This window comes from Scomber scombrus, chromosome 11, assembly GCF_963691925.1.
Source record: "Scomber scombrus chromosome 11, fScoSco1.1, whole genome shotgun sequence".
NCBI classification, from domain to species: domain Eukaryota; kingdom Metazoa; phylum Chordata; class Actinopteri; order Scombriformes; family Scombridae; genus Scomber; species Scomber scombrus.
The window spans coordinates 12398969-12422559 of record NC_084980.1 but is presented as its reverse complement, the minus strand read 5'-3'; the positions used below and the strand labels follow the sequence as shown (position 1 = coordinate 12422559).

The window sequence follows — 23591 nt, the reverse complement described above, 5'->3', positions numbered from 1 at the left end:
AGATAGTGAGAGAGAGAGAGAGAGAGAAAGAGAGAGAGAGAGAGAGAGAGAAAGAGAGAGAGAGAGAGAGAGAAAGAGAGAGAGAGAGAGAGAGAGAGAGAGAGAGAGAGAAAGAGAGAGAGAGAGAGAGAGAGAGAGAGAGGGGAGACTATCTCCAAAAAGTCCTGGACACTGCACTTTTTCTGTCCTCTTATCCATAGCTAGTCTCAGCAGACAGATTCATAAAAGAGTGTAAGAGATCTTACCAAACTGCCAAACTTGACAGGTTTGTAGAGGAGCTCATAGTTGACAATGCCCTCCTTGGTGTAAGCAGGTTCCCAGGTCAGCTCAATACTGGTGTCTGTCACCCTACCGACTTTAAACTTCCCTGGCTGGCCTGGGACTAAAGGGGACAGAATGAAACACAACCAGTCAGAACTCCATCTTATCTATAACTAAAATGTATATATAATCTTCTACAGGCTTGTACTTTAAGAAAAAAAAAAAAGTCCTGTGAGTCCCGTAAGAATCAGGTGTCTGTAGGTGTTTGTTCATCATTTATGATCACTGGAAAAGCCAACTGAATGCAAGAACTGGGAACTTTATGTCTAATGTGGAAGAAGACCAAATTCTGAAGAAGATACACAATAAGGAAGTAAAAGTGTCTTACTATACAAAGAAAGACTGCTTTTAGAATTCTAACAAATGAGGCACCCATTTCGTCTACACAAACAAGGTGCGAGACATCTCGGCGAGACATCTTCCTTAAAACAGAACAATGTGGTTTCATCATATAAAAAGTCATAGATAAGATCTAGAGTGCATCGTGAGCTTTTAAAGGCAAAATTGATCAGTTGTACACTTCCACATTAATGATTATCAAATATTAATACACAAATATAGTCATTTCTTTGACAGCACACTTCTAATATGATTATTCCTCTGCAAAATCTATTTTCCTAATCATCTTTTCACTATATAAACATAGTATTAGCTGCCAAAGTTAGAACAATACTGGTTATTTCGTACAAGAGGATTCTGTTTTGTCTCTGCTCTTGTGAATAATTTGAAGAGAACAGGGCTGTATTTGAAAAGAGAGAGACGCACACACACAAATAATTACTCATTTGAGTTCTGTTGCACACACACATCTGAAAAACAACCATTACTCACGTACACATGAATAAATGAAGACCACTACTTAGCCGTGTTATCTATGCACAAGCATGCAAGAAAAAATAACTCCCTGGCTCTATCACAGGGTTGCACAAATATCTACTGATAATTATGCCTAAACACGTGTAGGCGGTGATATTTTTATGCACTAATCAGAATATAGAGATGTATTTGGTCACTCAGTCCCAATAAAAGAGTGTTTTCCTTCCTTCACCCCACCACAAACACTCCACCTGCTGAAGAAGATCATGTGACTTGACTAAAAGCTCCAGAACAGCTAATAAATGGATCTAGGATTTTTCTCAACTACTGTAATTTATGAATTTATAAATGAGGATTTTTTTTCTAACTTTAGTAATGATTGTTGCTTTTTTAGTCACAAATATTTAATGTCATAGAGAAAAAATGATGGTATTAAGTTTTTCAGATGCTTTTGAGTTCATAGAGGAAGCCATCTAGCTGATTTTCGATGTCACAATGTACATCTACTAACAAATACATCCTCCAAACCTTTGTATTATCTGTATTTTTGTATATTTACATAATCAAATTTTTTTATTTGCTGGAAAATGGCAGCCTGTTTAAGGAAATCTTATGGCGTAACAGTGGCTCAGCCTACACAAGCATTAAAACCAGTAATACCATCACAGATTGTTGAGTAATAATCTCTTTTCTAACTCCCTTCATATAAAACCTGCAACTTCACAGTAGCCGTCACAGCGGTATGAGTAGCACCGAGGTACAAGGGACATTTTGGGCTGCTAATCCCTGTTTCCTTTTCATAAATCTCCACAGTTCTGTCCAAGCAGGTAGTATTTATTCGTTTTGAAGAACTCACATTTTCTGACAGGTCAAGCTTATTTGCAAAGTGTTTCACAGAGGATTGTTTCACAGACATCACATAAGCCACCTGAATAAGCTTCTTAGCAGTTTGTATACATTACTCATTTGTGCTGTGCTGCATATGCACATCTGACAAAAGACATTACTCACTCACACACTCATACATCAAGACCACTACTTAGCTGTTTACTGTGCATCAGCATGCAAGATACATGTTCCCTCACTTACACAAACTACCGTCTCCCTTCCAGAGTCACACATACAAGCACAATACTGACCTCCTGGCATGACTTTGACGTGGACGGGGTCCGAGAAGGGTCCGTCCCCTACGGATGTGAATGCTAGGACCTGGATGGTGTAGGTCTCTGAGGTTATCAGATTCTGAATGGTGGTGATTACGCTGTCCTGCACGTTATGGATCTGCCACTCATTCATGGGCCGGGATGGATCCATTGTGTAGTACACACGATAGCCCTTCACCTTTAACAGAGGAGGAGAGTGACACAGAATGTATTAAGTGGTCTTTCACTTAATCCCACTGTCCTGCATGCATGGTAATCCATAATACCTTCTATCAACACATAACCAAGTAGAATTGATCAAAGCCAAGGTCGTCATTTATGAATTATTGATTGACTTTAGTCCAGGTCCTGTGGATTTGTTTGTTACAAGTCACTATCACAAGGTGTTGTCCTCACATCTCTGTTGAGCTGTTGTGGATTTGATCCTAAGGTTGACAAAAGCAGCTCAAACACAAGCTGTGGAAGTCCTCAGACTGTAGCGCTTAAGATATAATCACTATACCTCCTCCCGTTGGATTTGTTTTTGGTCAGTTGAGAGTGAATATAATCCTACTGACCTACCATTGCCATTGCCCTTACCCTCAACCTCAATCACCTATTCTGTTATTACTGTTTAATATCTGTAATCCCTGTATGTGCTTGATTCAGTCTTGCACTTTTATGAACGTTCTGTACAGTTAGGTAGGCTAGAAAAGGAAATGGGCCTCAAGAGGGAATGCGCTTAACTTAGAGCGGACAGTCCAATTACCTTTTTCCTTTAGAGAGTGAGGAAAGTAGCAAGGGAGTTACAGGAGGGAAATCTCTGGCAAGGCACAATCCCTGCTCAGGACATGAAACTGCACATTGGAATAAAGCTCCCAATGGTGAATTTTATTAGGGCTTTAATGTTTTAACCTCATGGGCGTCTTTGTGCAATTTTGAAACACTGTCAGTCTGTAGTCAGTGGGGGTAAAAGCAAAAGCAATTGTGGAGATTATAGCCTCTCCGCCTTGGTGGTCAAAACTACTTCTTATTCCTGTTTTGTTACACGTTTATGACTATTTAAAATTACGGAAAAGCCTTTAAAATTTTAAAGGCTAGAATCTTACTTTTAATCAATCAATCAATTACTTTATTTGTCCTCTAAGAGCAGCTTGGTTTGGCAGCAGTGAAACACAAACACAAGATAAAAAACACAAATCACATGTAGACAAGAATACATACATACATACATACATACACATAAAAAAAATGTAAAATACATACACATAAATTTTACTTTTGACAACAGGTTAAAAATTGTTACAGTCATCCCACCTGCCCATTGGGTTCCTCTGGTTCCTCCCAGCGGACCATCACTGTGTTCTGAGAAATTATGTGGGCCTGGACATTTCGGGGTGGGCTAGCTGGTGCCTGCTCTCCAGTACGCGCCTCCACGCGCATTGAGGGGGGGCCCTGGCCGATGCTGTTGAAAGCCGACACTCTGATTTCGTACTCTGTATTGGGGTACAGTCCCCCGATGCTGTAGCGGGTGGTGGTGATGCTGTCCACCGTCTCGTATTTGCTGTCCGGGCCTTTGGCTCGGTACTGAATGATGTAGTAGGAGACGGGGTCGGGGTTGCCGGAGTCCCAGGTGATGGTCACACTGGTAGCTGTGGTCTCTGTGACGATGGGTGTGCCGGGAGGCTTTGGCAAAGCTTAAGATAAGAGAGAAAAAATAATTTAATATCTATTATATAATATTTATTTAGCTCGATAGTTTACAATAACAATAACACAATGACATAGCATAGCTGCATTCATTTGTACACTACATTTTGTATATTTTTTGTTTACTATATATTACATCCCCTCCTACAGTACTATCACTACCTCATTGTTGACTCTGTACATTTGCTACTGTTTGCACTACCTGCTTATATGCTAAACTGCATTTTGTTGTACCAGTACTTATGCAATGACAATAAAGCTGAATCTAATCTTATCTGATCTACATTTCTGTCCAAATCAAATTACAATAAAAAAATAAATTAAATTGTTGTGCATCTGTGATAAAATCACAGAAATGTGGGTTGCCTGAATCATAATTCTCATGTAGATTTTTTGCCTAAGTCCCATGCAGACCTCTAAAGTAACCATAGCACTTTAGAGTCTCCAGTTTTCCTAACATGCATATATTTAAAGGTGCAGAGGAAACCTAATCGCACTGAATCTATCTTACAATGAAATCACCACTGAACCTCTTTTCCTAACCCTTTGCTTTCTCTATGAGCTTAAAATGATTAAACAGATGGATCTAATCTGATGATGTCTGTATCACAGTGTCCCTTACTCTTGACTAAGACCTGAGCGATGGCCTCGATGATACCCAGGCTACTCATAGCCACACAGGTGTAGTTTGCAGACTCCCTGACACCATTGAGCTCCAACACGTTCCGGCCTATCGGCATTTCATCCTCAGGGGTCAGGTCCTCGCTGTTCAGCATCCACTTGACGTAGGGCATGGGCGAACCCACTGCCACGCAGGTGATGTTGACACTCCCTCCCGGCATGATCTCGTAGTTGGAGGGGAAGATGGAGAAACGAGGGGGCACACGGCGCACTGGGAAAGGAGGAGAGTTGGGGTAGAAAGGATAGGGGTGGGGATTGAGGGGGAACGTGGGGAGAGGAGAAAAGTGGGGAGGGGAGTAAGGAGAAGAAAGGCGGAGAGAAAGAGAAGGAGGGGGTGGGGGGGTCAAGGAGAGAGAATCAGAGAGAAAGAGCGAGGCAGAAAAAGCAAGGTAGAGAATGAGAGAGAAAATGAGGGCAAGAAAGAGAAAAAGAAAGAAAAAAGAGAGAAGAGAGGAAAGGAGAGGTAACAGGAAGGGGGAGAATGAACTTCAGGGTTTTTACAGAAAATTACAAAGGGATATTTCAAGTTTAGTCCCAATTACTTTATGGTACTGATGATTTCAACAGAAAGACACACATCTTGTGTTGAGCTCAACCAATCAGAGTGAGCTGCCTACTCAAAATAATAATGACAAACTCTTGAGTATCATTTCAACCAGGACATGACACCTATAGTCAGTTTCTCTTCTTTTTTTATTGGTTATCATCCATTTAAGCAGGAAAATTAGACCTTGTGATTCAAGTTTTTGATTGTAGATGCACTATAATTATATTTCTATTTTGCTCTGAGCAATGACTGATAAGACTGAACTTTAGCAGAAACTTTAGAGAGAAACTTTTTTCTGTGCCTTCGGGTGCTTCTGCAGTAGACGGGCTCGTTTTAGCGAGAGTATGCATCATGGAGGCCGATCAATAGGCCCTGCCTGCTATTTGTGTCCCCATGAGAAGAACAAGTTAAGTGGCAAGTTATATCCAATACTGCATCTGCCGGGGCTTGCTTGGCTATATATTAGGGAGAGATGCATCGAGAGACTGAACTCATAGGTCACTTGCATGCCTGGGAGACTCAAGAGGGATAAAATGGTGGAAAAACACAAAGAAGAGAACGAAGAACTGAAGACTGAGAGGGAGACAGAGAGAAGCAAGACACTGAAGAGACAGATAGAGGGACAGAGTAAGAAAGACAGAAAGAGCAAGACAGAGAGAGAACAAGCGAGAGAGAGGCAGCTCTGCTTCTCTTCCAGACAATGACAGGCAATGTAGCAAAGGACAGCCACATTGTACAACAAATTACTGTACAATACATAGGATTCATAACTGATACAGTGTGTGTAGTCAAATGAATTGAAAATGTGGACAGGAAAGGGTAAAGGGTTCTAATAAGGTGGTGTGGCAATTATAGTGATCATTGGACACATTAAGTAAAGAACACCAAGACAGCATGAAAGAGGCAGAACGGGAAAGAACGAGTGCGAGCAAAAGAGAGATAGTGAGGTAGTATGTGCATGTTTATAAGTTAATAAACTTATGTACATGTGTCTGTCGCTCCTACACATCAGGGTGCAGACAGAATGCAGAAGAAGAAGAGAAAAAAGGGGAGGGAAAGGAGGGGAAGAGGAAGGGGAGTGGAGATAAAGAGAGGATTAGAAGAGGGTTTTTTGGGGGAAGGAGGGAAAAGGGGGAAGAAAAGAGGAGCGAGGAAGAAGAAAACACATGGATCTATTTAAAAACACGACTATACCAGAGTCAGGCCCATTCAGAAAGTCGGTGCTTCAAAAGTAAATAAAAAATAACTAAAAAAGACTAGTAGAGATCGGATGTTGACAAAGCAGAGAAGAAGAAGAAGAAAAAAGTAGAAGAAGATACCCCGGGGTCACAACACAGGAAACAGAGAGAGACAAAGAGAGCAAATGGACACACATCTCTGGATGAAAGGAGAGAATGAAAGGGAAGGCAGACAGAGAGCAGAAACATTGTCTAAAAACTGAACTAAACTCAACACTAGGAAGCTCACATGTGTCATACAAAACATGGCTGTGTAAAAAGCAACAGATGTTCTAAAATTAGAAGACAGGAAATGAAAATAAATCAAATAAAATAAAATCTACAGTAGCAAAACAATAGTAGGATTCCGTGGAAATAGTTTGTGTTCCTTAAATGAGTTGTAATATATATAATATATTAAACTAAATAAATAAATACTGGTAAATTTGCTGCATAACCTCCACTCTTTAAAGAGTAACATCATTACTTGGAATCTTCATGGGCCACATCCCCCTACTCAACGAATCTAGAGACAATCGGATAGAAGTTAATATTTTTTTGCATTTTGATTTCAACAAATTAAAAAAAAAAGAAAAAAGAAAATCTTGCTGTGATGTCACTATTAACTCATGAATGACAGATAACTTGTAGAAAACAAGGGCCGAAAGATACCCAGAATTGGATACAGAAGTTGAAGACAAGAAAGAGACAAAGAGACAAAAAACAGGTAGATCTGTTAGAAACAGACATGATTAGGCAGGCATCTCCTCATCTGAGCATGCTGGAGACAGAGAGACAGACAGACAGACTGCATCCATGACAGCTCCATGCGCACGACAAACACAGCAGGTGCAATGCAGCATGACACAACACTATCATTCATCCAGTTATTTTACACCTTTCGATACTCAAAAACAAACTAAAAAGGACAAATAATTAAGTGCATGGATTAGTTTGGTAACGTGCAACAACAGGGTGAAGGTGAAGACTCAAGATGATCATTAAGCAATCTGAAACATGAGAATTAGTATTTATATATATATATTTTTAAATCTGTCACAAGGAGCAGAGACAAAAGAATGAAGAATCCACCATTGAGACATAGCTGAGTGCTTTACACTAAAGTGAGCTCATAACAAGGGATAATCCTTCACATGCTCACAGAGCCTCTAGCTTAAAGTTAATCGAGCCGGGCTGCTTGATTCCCTTCCATTTTCTATACAGTTTGTGAGAGCTAGGAGCTTCAATCTTTATTAGCGGAGCTATCATTAGTCCCATCCTCTGCAGGGAGTCTGGAGGCTAGAGGCTGAGGAGACCTTGGCACAGCCATAAGGATTACTGCCTGTATCTCAGCTCTGCTATATACCCGTTCAGGACCGCCACCGAACTGACATTTATGCAGCACCATCCTGTCTGTCTCAAGGACACAACTTTCATTAACCACTGTAATAGGAGGGAATCATTAATATCCCCCTCCATATCTAAAATGCGAATGGATATGATTAATTTCAAATGTCAGTCAATACAGGCATATTGGGGTATTTGGAGATAGCAACAGAAAAAGTGAGATTCAGAACAGACTATATTACAGTAATATTGGCATATTGTTATACCTGTAAATATATGACAGTTTAGTCTTAGAGTGAATCTTGGGGATATGCAGTAGAAAAAGGATTCGGTTGCCTTCTCTAAGTAAAAGTAGCAATGTAAAAATCCCCCTGCACTGAAAATATTGTTTAAGTAAAAGGACTTCACAATTATTAGTAAAATGTGCCCATTTGAGTGTAACATCATAATATATTATATTGATAAAGACGGTATGTTATTCTGGAAATTGCATTTGAAAAGTGAAAATACTTTCCAGCAGCCTGACAGGAGATAGTGTGAGCATGTGACTGATAGAGAAGCTACACACATGTGTGATTTACTTTCTACTTTAATGGTACTATTTCACTTTTACGACAGGCAAGTCAAGGGTGAGGACTCTCTTTCACAACAGGACGAGTGTAAAAGTGTGCTGTATCTTCAATAAATGGGGGCAAAGTCGGAGTCTTACATTAGAGCCAATATGACATTACTGTTGAACTGGCACTAATAGCATTTTTCAATTAATCATATTTTCTATTGAGTCAAATAAATGTAGTGGAGTGAAAAGTACAATATCCCTCTAAATTGTAGGAGAGAATAAATATTATAATCAAGTACAATTAACTCAAATTTGTACAGTATGTACAAATGATGTTAATGCGATTATTCTCTTGCCATCTTGAGTTTGAGCTTGAGTTTTGTCATGAATCCGGCCAAATAATAGATGCTTCGCCTACAGACCTGCACAGCCCATACAGCTTCATAACAGAATGGCGTGTACAAGTGTGACTGGGAGTGCATGTTTCCACTCGATGCAGCAAGTGCAGAATCAGAGCAGATGTAGTGACATGGGAGCGGGGACACAACATTAATGAAACAAAATAAATCAATAAAAAAAAACTTATTAAGACATGACAAGACAGCAAGTTCACTAATATCACAGTTCGAGCATATCAATAGGCGTGAACACACACTGTGCCATGCTCTTGTGTCAGTCAACAGACATGCAAGCGGTGCTCCTTTCTCTTTCTCTCTCTCGCTCCTTCCATGCAAACATCGCCTCTTTTTAATCTTCCAATTCTTGGGTCTCCATGACAACAAGATCATACCATGCAGAAAACATTGATCGGGGAGTGAAGGCAATACCAAGGGTTCTGCACACAAGGCCTCACAATGCAGTCAATGCACTCTGCTGCATAGGCAGGGCACTTCATCGTAGCAGCTTTAGAGAAATCAACTCTTTTCATTTTGGAGACAGTTTTTAAATCATTTCACTTTAAATCTAGTCCGGTGACCTTTAGAGGGTTTTTTTTTTCTTTTTTGTTTCTCTCTGTTTCAATAAATTAAGCTTTCTGAAACAAAGGAGTAACAAAAGAAAAGAAAGAGCACACCAACCTTCTCGAAGCTCTGAGGGATGAGAGGGGGTTGATGCAGAACACAATGACGTGAGGGGGGAGAGAGAGAACGGGGAAACACAGAGAGAATAAAAACGGCCAGCGCAAAGCCACTCACCCCACTGCACGCTCACGCACGCTCACGCACGCACACCTGCAACACTCACACATCCACACATTGCATACATTCTTCTCCGAAATCTCACTTCACATAGAAACTAGAAGTTATAAATCTGAACATTGGTCGTGGTCTTTCATCCATAAGTCTGTAACACCCACAGTCCAGATGCTAAAATCAGTTAAACAGGGATCATGTGGGTGCATAATGATGCCATTAATGTAAACACACTGAAGAAAAATTGTAAATTGTTTAACTTCCAATTTCATTAAAATCTTCTTTTCTTTGTTTTTCTTTTGTGCAACATTTTTGAACTCCTCTTAATCTGCCTCTAGTACAGAAACCATTTTAGTAGACAGATCTGTGATGTTTCCATGCAGTTAAACCAAGGTGTGCTCCCAACTCTTTGCTCAATTTGATTACAGGTGCTTGCACCAAGGTTTAAGGTGGACTTGTTAAGGGTGGTTGTGAAAAATACCAAACAACAAGGTCAACATATACTGTAGACAATGGATGGGTTAGTAATACTTGTTTAAGAGCACATTAATGGAAAAGAAATAACTTTTTCTTCTTCTAATACCAACAGCAACTTCAGAGTGGTGATTTCTGTGTGCATGTGTGTGCGCTGATCACGTGTGTTCTGTGTTCACGTCCTACCTCGCACGTAGAGGTTGGCAGGGGAGGAGTAGCGCACGCCTTGAGAGTTGGTGGCCACACACTCGTACTTCCCTTGGTCTGTTTCCTCGCTGTTCTCAATCTGTAATGCTCCTGAAAAAGAAGATGAGACAGAGAGAGAGAAGGAGAGAGAGAGAGAGAAAAAAGAATAAAGCTTTTAGAAAATATTTTTGGCTGCTGTTTGGCTTCCTTTGCATACTCTTCCTTTTCATCTTTCATCATTGTCTGCTGGTCTTTTTCTGTTTGTTATGTTTTGACCCCGGGGTATCCTCTCCTCTGTTGCATCAACATCGAATGAAGTCAGTTTGCTGTTATTTTTGCGAAGCAACCACAGAATGGATTCTACTCTTGTATACTATTAGTTGTATCTTTAAAGAAGAAGCATGTCTTCTCTCTTCATGAGTTCCACTTTTTACCCTCCTCTCCCTTCCTCCAAAAAAAGGGAACAGAAAAAGGTAACACATTCAAAATTCAGAAAATTCAAAAAGTTTGGAAGTGTCAAAATGACTTTTTTATAAACTTAGATGACACTTAAAAGGTTTTTTGTTGTATACCTTTATACAAGCCAGTGATTCCTCTCCTGCAGCAGGCTCACTGCTGCCATGAAGAAAGCCTGTTTCTATCTTGGCAGTTAACTGGCAGCAGCTACACAGCTTTACACAGCAGCGACCTGACGATGCTCTTTATCTCTTTGACTTGTTTCTTTTACTTCCTCAATTTTTATCCTCCTACCCTCATCTCACCGTGATAAACAGTGTCTCCCTAAACGTGCTATAATTATATGCAGCGTTTGCCAGGTATTCTTTTGTTTCCTTTGTTTCAAAAGAATGCTATTCTTACTGCTTTTTTTTTTTTTTTTGCTAACAGCCTTTTGAATTACCAGCAATGTTTTTTTTTTTGTTTTTTTTGCTCTTTCAGCCTGGTCTGTCATATTCATCTCATCCGAAACTGACATTGACATGAAGCCTGAGGAGGAAGCACAAAACCATGGATTACACTCTGCTGCATTGCACAGAGAGGAAAAAGACACATAAAAAACTCAAATTGCATACATACACACACACACACACGCACGCACGTTGAGGACAGAGCAGACACACACAGACGTGTAGAAAGAAAGGCACACACGCACAGCTAGTTTAAATCTGATATAGAGCACCATGTTTTGTATCAGATTTGTGAGATTTATGAAAGGCATCTGGCTAGTTTATATACATTGTCGCCAATAAAGTTGGAATAAAATATTTTTTACCTCTTTCCATGAAATGATTGTGACAATGTGATGTATTTTCGATAGATAAAGTGTAAATATTCTCAAAATTGTATTGATCAATCTCATTATACCTGGTCAAAGGTGATTACTGATGTGTATAAATAGAAAATAAAAAGAGGAATGTGTCTGAAAACAAAATGATTCCAACTTTATGGGCAACTGTGTATATAGATATAGATATAGATACATACATATGTGTGTATATAACTATCTGCTAGATAGCACGAGAGATAAGTGAGATTTTTAGAGGGTGCAATGATCCTTTAACCATAGAGTATACTTTGACAGAAAGACAGCCCCTAACTCAAGGTCAATTCACTAGCTTTTTTCATAGCCTCAGGAACCAAAGAGAAAAAAAAAGAAAAAGAAGAAGAAAAGAAGTGGACCTTGAGTTAAGATTATATTTTCCTCAAACTACGGTTTGAAAAATTGTACCTATTTAGTATTTATAAGCCCTACATAAACTTAAAATGAATGGTTAATAACACACAATAATGTAGTAGTAAGCAGGTACTAATGCATTTGTCAACAACTAAAACTCCTCTGGTGGGCACCTATAAGCAGTTGCTGGTGTATATACAGATAATAAATGTCATATAGTAAAAAGACAGTTGTAATACATCCTGATATGAGAAGCTATAATTGTTGAAAAATACTTTACATTAATAAACACAATATATTTACTTATAACTACATAACAGGGTTTTAAAGACAAGACAAACAAAGTAAAGTTACCAATATTTCCCTTTGAAATGTACTGGAGTGATATTCAGTAGAGTAGAAGAATAAAGTAGCTTAAACTTAGAATAATCAAGGAAAAAAATGGCAAAATTAAACCTAAATCCTGAGTTGATGTACTTACTAGTTTTTGCTACCACATATGCATGGTGTTATCCTAATGGAAAAAAGCCTTCACTTATTAACCTGATCAGATTAGCACTACATGGGTCCACAAAGACAGACTAAGAGTGTGTCTGTTTATGTGTGTAATTGGGAGAATCACACACACACACACACACACACACACACACACACACACTTACCTATGATAAGGCCACGAATACCACTTTTAGCTGACATGGGCAGATGCGCGAAGTGTGTATCCAAGTCAGACAATATTTTGGAGTTTCGAGGGCGCACAAGAAACAGATCCACAGCGGTCAACCATGACAATATTATATGAGGGCTTGGCAACAGCCACGCACGCAACAGGTGCAACTACATGGGGGTAGCTACATACAGACCCTTTCCGAAAAATTAGAATATCATTGAAAAAAAAGAAAAAAAGAAATTAGGATCACATCCAATCAATCAAAATATGGTACTTTTAAAACGATATGTCAATCTTCAATACTTGGTTGGGAATCCCTTTGCCTTAATCACTGCCTCGATGCGACGTGGCATTGAGGCAATCAGCCTGTGGCATTGCCTGGGAGTTATGGAAGCCCAGATTTCCTTGATGCTTGCTGTCAGCTCTTCTTTGTTGTTGGGTCTGGTGCCCCTCATTTTCCTCTTGAGAATACCCCATAGATTCTCAATGGGGTTTAGGTCCGGCGAGTTGGCTGGCCAGTCAAGCACTGTGATGGCATGGGCATCAAACCAGGTTTTGGTGCTTCTGGCGGTATGGGCAGGGGCCAGGTCCTGCTGGAAGATGAAATCTGCATCTCCATACAGATCCTCAATAGAAGGAATCATGAAGTCCTCTAAAACATTCTGGTAGACTGTTGCGGTGAACTTGGATTTAAGAAAGCAGAGTTTACCAACACCTGCACCGGACATTGCACCCCAAATCATGACTGACTGTGGATATTTCACACTGGACCTCAAGCAGCTTGGCTTCTGTTCCTCACCCGTCTTCCTCCAAACCCTTGGATCTTCATTCCCGAATGAAAGGCACACTTTACTTTCATCGGAAAAGAGGACCTTGGACCACTGGCCAACAGTCCAGTCCTTCTTCTCCTTGGACCAGTTGAGACACTTCCTACGTTGCCTCAGGTTCAGAAGTGGCTTGACCCGAGGAACCCGACAGTTGTAGCCCATCTCCCGGATGCGTCTGAATGTGGTGGTTTTTGAAGCTGTGACTCCCGCCTCATTCCACTCTTTCTGGATCTCTGCCAGATTCTTGAATCTTCTGTGTTTGATAATCCGCTGAAGCCCACAGTCATCTCTTTTGCTGGTGCATCTTCTCCTGCCACATTTTGCCCTTCCACTAGACTTTCCATTGATATGCTTGGACACAGCACTCTGCCAGCATAGCTAACTCATCCTTAGCTATGAACTTTTGTGGCTTACCCATCCTATGGAGGGTATCAATGATGATTTTCTGGCCAGTTGTCATGTCTGCAGTCTTCCCTATATTGAACCGAACTGAGACAATTGAACAAAACTGAAGCAATTTAATGACACCTGGGGAAACCTGTGCAGGTGCTTTGAGTTTAGTAGATGATAAGTGTGTGACACTCAGTTTAAAACATTCATGCCCTGCAAAATTTGGGCTGATTTCTTCACAGTATTCTAATTTTTTGAATTCCTGTTTTCGTGGGTTTTATGAGCTTGAAGCCCAAATTATGTAAAAATAAACAAATAAATACTTGAAATCGTTTAAATTGTGGGCCCTGAATCTATAATCTATGAAAGTTTAACTTTTTGAATGGAATTATGGAAATTAAACAACTTTTCCATGATATTCTAATTTTTTGGAAAGGGTCTGTATAGTCTCACAGTCAACAAACTAGCCGTATGTAAGAAATATATTCCATGCACACGCGGTTTTACAATAGAGGCAAGGTAGGCAACTGCCTGGGGCCCCACCAACTTCCCCGAACTGCAGGGGCCCCCAGACCAGCTGCCCACTCTCCATTCAGCTGGGAATCGGGGCCCTCAGTGATCCCCAGCCATTGCGTTTTTAAAAGTAAATGTAAATTTGTATGTTTAAATCGGAAACAAAGACAACAAACTAAAATACAAAGAAATAAAGTATCCGTCTACACCCCTTCCCATTTCGTGTTATAATGGACTATTCCATCCAGGCCATGATCGAGAGTTCCAAACTTATGTGACGGAAGTGGAGGGAAGTTTGGAAGACGTTACGTGAGCGGTGAAATTGATATCAACAGTTGGAAAATGAAGCGATACTACCCAAGTGGTGCCACCAAAAGAAGGAAGCGGGAGGAGGCGAAATCAAAAAATGGCGCACTCCCGAAGTTGACAACATTTTTTAAAGTTTCGACAACACCGCCGGTTGCCGAGGAGCAGCAGGAGGCGCCGGCTAATTCAGAAGGGGAGGAGGTAACCATAGTAACCGCGTCATGCTCGAGCTCTGACAGAAGAGATGTCAACAATGAGGAGGTGGTGAGTAGCAGTCCTGATTCTGTTGACCACCACGAAAGTGTTGTCATCATCGGCGATGATCCGGCGTTGTGGCCCAACGTTTTCAGTGACTGTCAACGTTGTGACTTAGTGAAGAGAGGACCCGTACAAAATGGAATTGGAATTCCCCCAAAACGCAGAGGGTCGGCGCTTTACAAAGGCAAACTATTTTATAGTGATGAAAAATGGGGGAAAAAATCAACAGGACGTGGCTAGTGTACAGCAAGGTGAAGGACGCTGTAATGTGTTTTTGTTGAAAACATCACTAAAACAGGGACAAAGCAGCAGGAAGACAGTGGCAGTCATGATAGAGACACATGGACATTCAGGGAGAGACCAGCAGAAGAAGAAAACATCACTAAAACAGGAACAAAGCAGCAGGAAGACAGTGGCAGTCATGATAGAGACACATGGACATTCAGGGAGAGAGAAGCAGAAGAAGAAAACAGCACGAAAACAGGAACAAAGCAGCAAGAAGACAGTGACAGTAAGGATAGAGACACTTTCCCCCCACTCCTTCATTCACACACCCTTGTTTTCTCTCTTTCACTCCAACACATTTTCTCTCTCTCATACACATACATTCATTCACACACTCGCTCTCTCTCATTTACTCTACACATTACTGTGATCGATAATTATTGTTTATTGTTCAGTACAGTCACAGTTATAGACAAAATGGGACTTATCGACTCACTCACACAAATACTCTGTCGCGCTGCTTAACTATTTAAAAAATATATATATTTTGCATTTTGGCATACAAGGGGGTGGAATCTGAGTTTTATTTCTCACATATTAAAAGGTCCTTGTTAAAAGTAAGGATTTGAAGGGCCCCATAGCTAAATTCGCCTTAGGCCCCCAAATTGCTAAATCCGCCACTGATTCTAAGTAATCATAAAATGGCCCTGATATGTCACCAGACATTAAGGAATCATCAATTTGAGAAACAAAACAAGGGTATGTATAGGAAATGCCTTTGAAAGATGGAGACGGCTAAAAATGTACGGAGTCAGACAACTCTACACTGCCGTCTCTGTCACACAGGAGAGGAGCAGCTAACGCACTCTGTGTGTGTGTGTGTATGTGTGACGGTGATGCTCTCCTCTGCTCTCAGTCTCTTCAATGCGGGAATACTACTACTTTATTCTACCTCCCTGTTATTTATAAAAGTTCAAAACACTGAATGGAGGACAGAGTTGCTCCGTCAGAGAGCGGCTACAAGACGATGTTGTGTTAACTGTGGTGAAGTGAGGTAGAGTGGATGAAGAGGGAGGGAGCGGTGACAGTAAGAAGCCAGTGAATCAGATCAATAACACGTTATTTTCTGATTGTTTCACAGCGGTTACGTTCAAGAATGAGTAATAATGACATACACATTAGCCGGTAAACTTACACTGTGGGTCGCATCCTCACTCAGCATTGTGTATGTTGCGCGCGTGCAGGATCACGTCCAACAACTGGCAACCCGCGTGAACGTCAACTCTGGGAGGAGGGGGTGAGGAGTGACAGCTCTCTCCAGTGTTTTGAACGTGGGCTGCAGTACCATTTTTAAACGCTTGGTGTCAGAGTTACATACTTGAACTTTAAGCATGTTGATAAGGTACATGCACGTTTTCTTCTTTTGTGTAACAGGACTAGTACACTGTCGCCCGGCTGAAATGTGCCCGCAACAGATTTTTTGTCATGATTGTTTTTCATTTTGGATTGAGCAGTCGAGAGAGAATCATGGGCCAAATTACAGACTCTGTGTAATCTCTCCCGAAATGAACTAACGTAATCCAAAATGTTTTCTTTGGAAACACTCTGGTCAGAGATCCACTTTTCATGCAGCAGGCGCAGAGGACCTCGCACAGTGGGGCCAAAAACTAAGTCAGCTGGACTGAAACCGATTCTTACAAAGTTTCCCTCCCTGCGAACAACAGGAAAAGTAACCCTTCTTCCCATTCATGATGTGACTCATTGCAGAACTTACTGATCTTACTAATCTTCCTAATGTGCACTGACTTTCAGGGTGATAAACAAAGTGATAAATAAAGTGTGGTGCTTGACATTTAGCTGACATGACCTGAGCAAAAATCTTGGACACGAAAGATGAGCTTTGATTGCTTAGGCCCTAAGGCTTCCTCCGAAGACTTGCGAGTCCCCTAAGCCTTAGGGGACTTGCAAGTCTTCGGAGGAAGCCAGCTCTCTTCCACGCCTTCGATCTTTACAGAAAGATCTCCAACGAAAAGGCAGCTGCAGCATCCCAGACATGTCCTCTCCTGAAAAGAAGATGATGAGGATCTGCAGACAACGATTTGCCATAAAAAGGCCCTACTCTGAAGTTTCACAGGACAGCCACAGAATCCCAGGGATGTCTTACCCAGAAAGAAAGAAGAGGAGGATAACCACGGAAAGTCAAAGAACTAACTCTAAAGAGACTCCTAGCACTGTGGCTGACGGCGTATCTCAGATCAGAAAAGAGGTATCCTCAAGTGGCACCAGACACTGGACGGTGACAGAAAGGGTGTCAAAGATTTGGGTCATTGGTGACAGTTATGTTCGTCAAGGGGAGGAAGCAGCCCATGAGAGGCAAAGGAAGAATGTATTGGAGTGGTGTCCTTCCCCGTTTTTATGCTGAGTTGGCCAAACAGAGTCCACATTTTGGTGCTCCATGCCGATGGCAATGACCTCAGACTGGTGTCCAGCAAGAAACTTGCATTTCTATTGCAGATGGATTTGAAGCAGCTGCATGCAGAGTTTCCCTCAATGAAGATTGCATTTCCCTGCATCAGTGAGCGGCAGGTGTGGAGAACTGGAAAACCAGTGCAGATCAATAATGACAGAAAGTCCATCAACAGGTTAATGAGAAAGAATGTTCAAGACTTCTGATTTAAATAAGCTGAACATCCCTTCCTGAAGTTTTACGACAAGAAAATATTTCTGCCAGATGGAGTGCACCTGAGCAAAGCTGGAAACCAAGTTTTTTTGACCAGCATCCACAGCACATTGAAGAAGATTCTTCAGATGTCTTCTTCAGAGCAGGGTATTTGACTGTACTGTTGCCCCCCGTGGGCCATTCTGAACTGTACATAATTATGACTGTAAATGGGATTGTTGTCTGTATATGTGTAATTCCATGTGAAATAAATACAAATGTTAAAAAGTGAATTAAAAATGGATTTTCACTTTATATAACATCTCTCTGGGCCAGTTTTAGCTCAAAATATACATAGTGTATATCAACCTCTCAAACACTAATTTAAGAAATATTACATTGTCAAATATTCTATAGGACATTATTAGTTCAATTGTTAATGTTTCAGTGTGTAAGAAGAATTTTCCTGTTGTAGCTGCTCGAGGTGGACACAGTTTGAGCTACTTCATATACATGTAGCTAGTTTGTCTGGTAAAGTTAGATTATTAAAGGGAGATGAAAGAAGAAAAAAGTGAGATCGAGCTTTGTGACAAATTTGGCTGAGCCTACATGGTCAACACAGTCATCGATGCATGGCAGTGGAAACAAATCTGGTTTTGGTGACGCTGTTTAGCTTACGATAATTATAAAAACCATGGGGTCCGATCAGACTTAGGGACAAGTAACAAAGGTGAACTCCAAGGGTTACTGCTTGGAACAGCAAAACCACATTCTAAAAGATAAGTTAACTCCCGCTGCATTAAAACTCGTTTGGAAGGATGGACACGATAAGCTTGCGGCTTTATGGGTTTGCAGACCTGCCAACATGTACGCATTTTGCGTAGCGGTCACACATTTTGACCTCCTAGTACGCTTGTACGATTCCATGTTCTAAAGTATGCATATTGTTTGATCTCGCATTTTGCCAGTTTCAGTCAAGTTGTCACCAGGTTGTCACTGAAGATCTGCGCCGCTGAGCCACAGAGATCTGCGCATAAGCTGAGTGCTTTTGGCCAATCAGAGCGGTTAATTTTCACCCAACCACCCCGCCCCGCCTAGCTTCGCGCCTCAGTTCAGTTCAGTGCTGCAAGCAAGCCAGTCAGATAGCCGGTCCCCTTTCGCCCGTTGAGCTGATAACATTGAAAAGGTAAAATGAAGACGTTGAGTTAGCCCAATATTAACCACTCGTCAAGTTTACAAGGTTCATCTATTCTATGTGTGTTGCAATGGTAACTGTCACGTTTCCCCGTATTCTTCGGATTTCCGAAGGTATAATAATAATAATATACATGTGATACTCGACATAATTATCACAACAAACACACAGAGCAGGCATGGGCAACCCGTGAGTCAATTTCCAAATATCAATAAATTGTTACAATGATATTGGAAGCAAACAGACCATAACTGCACCTAAATTACTGAGTTAAATTATCACAGTTCTCCACCGCTGTGTTTGCTGCACAGAGGAGAGGAGCAGCTAACGTTAGCCTCTGCTGCTATTTGCGGTCATCGCGCTGCTCTCCTCTGAGAGTCTGTTCACGGCAGACTGTTCTGCCTCACTGTTCAGTATAAAAGGTCCGGACACTGAATGGAGGACAGAGTTGCTCCGCCAATAAGCGGCTACAGAGGTAGCGGCTATAGGACGCTGTTGTGTTAGCTGTTAGCTTCCCCACACACCTCCACTCAACCCTGCAGCTCAGCCTTAAACACCTGTGTGCTATTTAAAAGTACACAGCAGCGACATTTTGCTGGTTTTGGTTGGTTCAATATAAGAAAGCAAAGTCTTATGTACTCATAAAATTCTTTCAAGGTTGGCAGGTCTGGGTTTGCGATTACCCACATCAATATCATTACTCAACTCATTAGTTTGAATATGGCTGTCGCTGAAAAGGCTGGGATAGTTTGTGATAATATGCAGAAGTTTAAACAACATGTTTGGAGCCTCAGAGGAGGCAAAGTTTGACTTGTTACTCTCAGCTAGGGCACAAGTATGTTTTTGTGTGTGTTTAGTGAGCTGAAGCCCTGCTAGCTGAAGCTGTCATCTATTTATTTCTGTTTTCTTCTGCAGTTACATGAAAGGAAACAGCTCGTGCCCTCCTCGTTCTCTCTATTTTTCAATCTCTCATTTCCCCCGCAGTACAGAGCAGAGTTGGGAGATAAACAGGAATACATTATCTGCTCCACAAGCCGAGCATCTTCTCTGAGGAATAAGGTAGAGGCAGGAGGAGAAGCGAGAGAAAGACAGAGCGAAGGAGAGATGGAGCTGGACAGGTGGAGCTCTGCAAACAAGAACTCATCTGACAGCTGGAAGCAGCTCATATGGCTTACCATCAGCACAAATTTGAATTCTGCGATTGAAATCTTCTTTTATGCAAAACATGTCGTTACCATACATGGAAAAAGACAGGTGATTGGTACATACGCACATATGAAGGTCAACACACACATACTACACAAGCAATGGGAACACATAATCAAAGTCAGTATGGGAAAGCAGGACAAAAAGCTGAAAAAAAGGAAAAGTGAAAGATAACAGAAAAGGAAGGAGAGGGAGAGCAGTTTGTTAGTGAGTCTAGAAGCTGCTGACAGACCCAGAATGAGATGTGACTTCAGTAAATTGAGCTGCTGTGAAATCGCGGATGGTGTATTATGTCTGCTGGGCTGAGGCTGAGCCGATCAGATGACAACAGATACTGCTAACCCGTTAGCTCTGCCATAAGATCTAGGTCAAATATATCACCTGGAGTCCAATCTCCCACGAGGTGAGACATTAGCTTTTAACTGAGTCTGGATGTTACCAACAATCAAAATAGACAGTCGCTATTTTTAACACAACACATTACTTAAACACCTTTTTTTCTTCTTTTTTTTTTTTTAAATAGACGTTCTGAAGCTGAAATGGTTTCATGTGTTCACCAATAAAAAGGCTAGAGACTGACAAAAGAGAGAAATGTATCATTATCCTTTGATGTCAACACAAAAACATTCATAAAAAGCAGGTTTAGATGATATACAGTGTGATGGATGTACACTGATTTAGAGCTGGAACAGTTCTTTCAGTTAACCAATTAGTCTATGGACAAAGAAATGAATAATTTGCTAATTGATTCATCATTTTTTCCAAGTAAAAATTCAATGGTTCAAATACCTCAAATGTGAATATTTGCTGGATTTTGTAGTCACCTAAGATAGTAAATTAAATATATTTGAGTTTTGGATGGCTGGCCTTGAAAAAAATCTGCAAAACATCACTTTGTGTTATGGGAAATTGTGACGTGCATTTTTCACAGTTCTCTGTTCAAAATATGAATCGATCATCAACTATCGATCGATAGTCCTATATTTAATCAAAATATCCCTGGTGTGACACTGATTTACTTAAGTCAAGCTGTAGCTTTATGTTTTTGTAAATTTCCTATTGGCTTTAATTAAAAGTACCCTAACTTTAACCATTAACCACAACCTTTGATCGGATCACAATTCTTAGCCAAGACAGGTCCATTCATTACCCAGCAGTCAACCTCAGGGTCCATATTGCATGCCATCTGTTAGAGTGTAGGTCTACTAAGGCTGTTAAGTGCTTAGGTAAACTCTCAAGATCTCAGTCCCAAATGTCACAGGTTGACAGATAGCTTGTCATGGTCCTTCTCACGAATATCTAAACTGGTACAGCAGATGGTATAGAAAAATAGATAGATGCCATGGTTGAGGTATAAAGATGTCAGAAAAAGTTCGACTCTATATGGCGCCATATGTTTCGACCCACAGGAAACGGATGTTGTGTGTGTGTGTGTGCGTGCATGCGTGCGCAGGTTTTATGTAGGTCTGCACCAGGCGGGGAGTTCCGGTCCTCTGAAATGATGCCAACGTGGAAGTAACTTAAAACTGCATTCTATCAAAAGGCCACCAGGGGGCGACTGTTTTGGTGTCAAAAGGACTTCCATCTCTATACAAGTCAATGGAGAATTCACCAACTTCTCACTTGATTTCTAACCTCAGTAAACGTTTTCAAAATGAGTTTATGGTCTCAATTGCTAGTTTAAAGCCTTTTTCAATGCAGTATGATGTTCATTTGTGAAATTTTGGCCTCCCTGATTTTATATTTGAGTCTATGGTCTGCACACATGGAGTTCATGACCATCAATGGCCACCGTTTGGACAGTTACCTAAGATACCACAGATGATTGATACTTATGAGCTGTAAAATGGCTAAGAGCCATCTTTTGTGGGATTTGAGTGCAGTCATTCACAATATCATTTTTCATCCTGGCCCATGTGGACCATAACAATATTTACAAGACACAACAGAGAAAGAAAAAGAAAGAGTGAGAGAAAACTATGTTTGTGTCCCAAAACAAATCCCTGGCTGCGACCCAACCATAGCTTGTAGCCATCCACAAAATCAGAGGCATTGCTTGGAAGGCGCCCCCATTAAACAGAACTTAAAGAGAGTGTTTCATCCATAACACATCTTGCTGCTATTTTGTGCCTAGCTCAGGTGTAATTGATTTCCTCCAAGTCATTTCACCGCAGTGTTTGGTTCATTATACAGTGCATTTTGTTGCTCGGCTCTGTGATGCTTTTGGTGATTTGAAATCCTATTAAACCCTGTGAATCTCACTGAGCCATTTGTCTTGCTACTGCTATATCGATGTGATGTGTGGCCTGGCATATTGTAGCAGTACATCAGTGTCATGTCTGTGTGACACCCAACAAAGGAGAGGATAAGTATGAGAGCAGACTAAATGAAACGTATGATGATAGATTATTAAATAACTTACAACTTCAGGTATATAAAAGTAAATATTCACTGAACTGTATATCAATGTAAATATACCTACTATGGAAATTGCTGCAATGAATGAGAAAGACTACTGTTTCGTGATTAATGGGGAGGTTTAAGGGAAGTTCTGAAAGTAAAAATTATACTGGTGGGTAAAACTGGTCTGCACAGAAAAGGGGGGAGCTTTTTACTTCTCTTTCTTAAAGAGTTTCAAGGGTGATGTGCTTTTTATCCCCTTTCCGAAATGAAAAAGACAAGAGCAAAGGTGTAAGGAATAGATTAAACATTTGTCTGCTGCTCTAATGTAAATTGTAAACATTAGCATGTCCAGCTAACGTAACTTACTACCTCCAGTCATGCTAACGTTGTGTCATTTCCGAGACGTTACATTAGAAAAAAAAGCCTATTCAAACTGTGATAGCCACTAATTCATGAATGTCACTGTAAAAATAACGTTAGCTTTAATAACATTAGTAGGTCTTTCCTACTTTGTTTTAAAATCTGGGGAAATTAACACTTGAGTTGAAAACCTACGGAGCCCGTAAAGGGACATGGTGAAAATAAAATAAAACTTTGGTTTCCCGTGAGCACGAGAAACATTTCTGGTGAGCAAGAGATACTTTTCTCGTGCTCACGAGAAACCAAAGGTAGCCTAATTAAGGATAGTTGTGCCTCCTGTGCTTAAGCCTCCAGGCTGCTCAAAGAATGGCAGCAGAAGTGGATTTATTATATTTCCTCCAAATGCTAAATAAGTGAAGATAAATGTTAACTTTAGTCACATAAAGTAAGCAATACATGTATAGCCTAATGTCCTAATTCTCCTTGCATTTTGTGTACATCCACCTATATCCACAGAGCTGGCCAGATGTTTGTAACTGTTCATGAATGAAATTAATGAAATTAACTACGCAATCCAAGGTGGTGTATCCCTTGCGCCGAAACAGACTACAAGACTTCAAAATTTGTTTTAAATGTCTTTCAGGGCGCACTCACACTAGGGCCAGTTGTTCCCTACCGTGCTGAAGCACGAATGTCCCCCAAGTGTAGCTACTCAAA

General features: G+C 40.7%; 1 protein-coding gene across 1 annotated transcript in view; it reads right to left on the bottom strand.

The window, feature by feature from the left end:
- The window catches only part of LOC133990808 (receptor-type tyrosine-protein phosphatase S-like), a 56623-nt gene that overhangs the window by 16772 nt on the left and 16260 nt on the right, over positions 1 to 23591 (bottom strand). Inside the window, exons 5-12 of the mRNA XM_062429215.1 lie at positions 13242 to 13247; positions 10191 to 10301; positions 9417 to 9428; positions 6204 to 6218; positions 4612 to 4881; positions 3597 to 3976; positions 2277 to 2478; positions 246 to 382 (exon numbers count right to left, since the gene is read on the bottom strand). Coding sequence (XP_062285199.1) covers positions 246 to 382; positions 2277 to 2478; positions 3597 to 3976; positions 4612 to 4881; positions 6204 to 6218; positions 9417 to 9428; positions 10191 to 10301; positions 13242 to 13247 — 1133 coding nt within the window. The remainder of the gene's footprint in view (positions 1 to 245; positions 383 to 2276; positions 2479 to 3596; positions 3977 to 4611; positions 4882 to 6203; positions 6219 to 9416; positions 9429 to 10190; positions 10302 to 13241; positions 13248 to 23591) is intronic.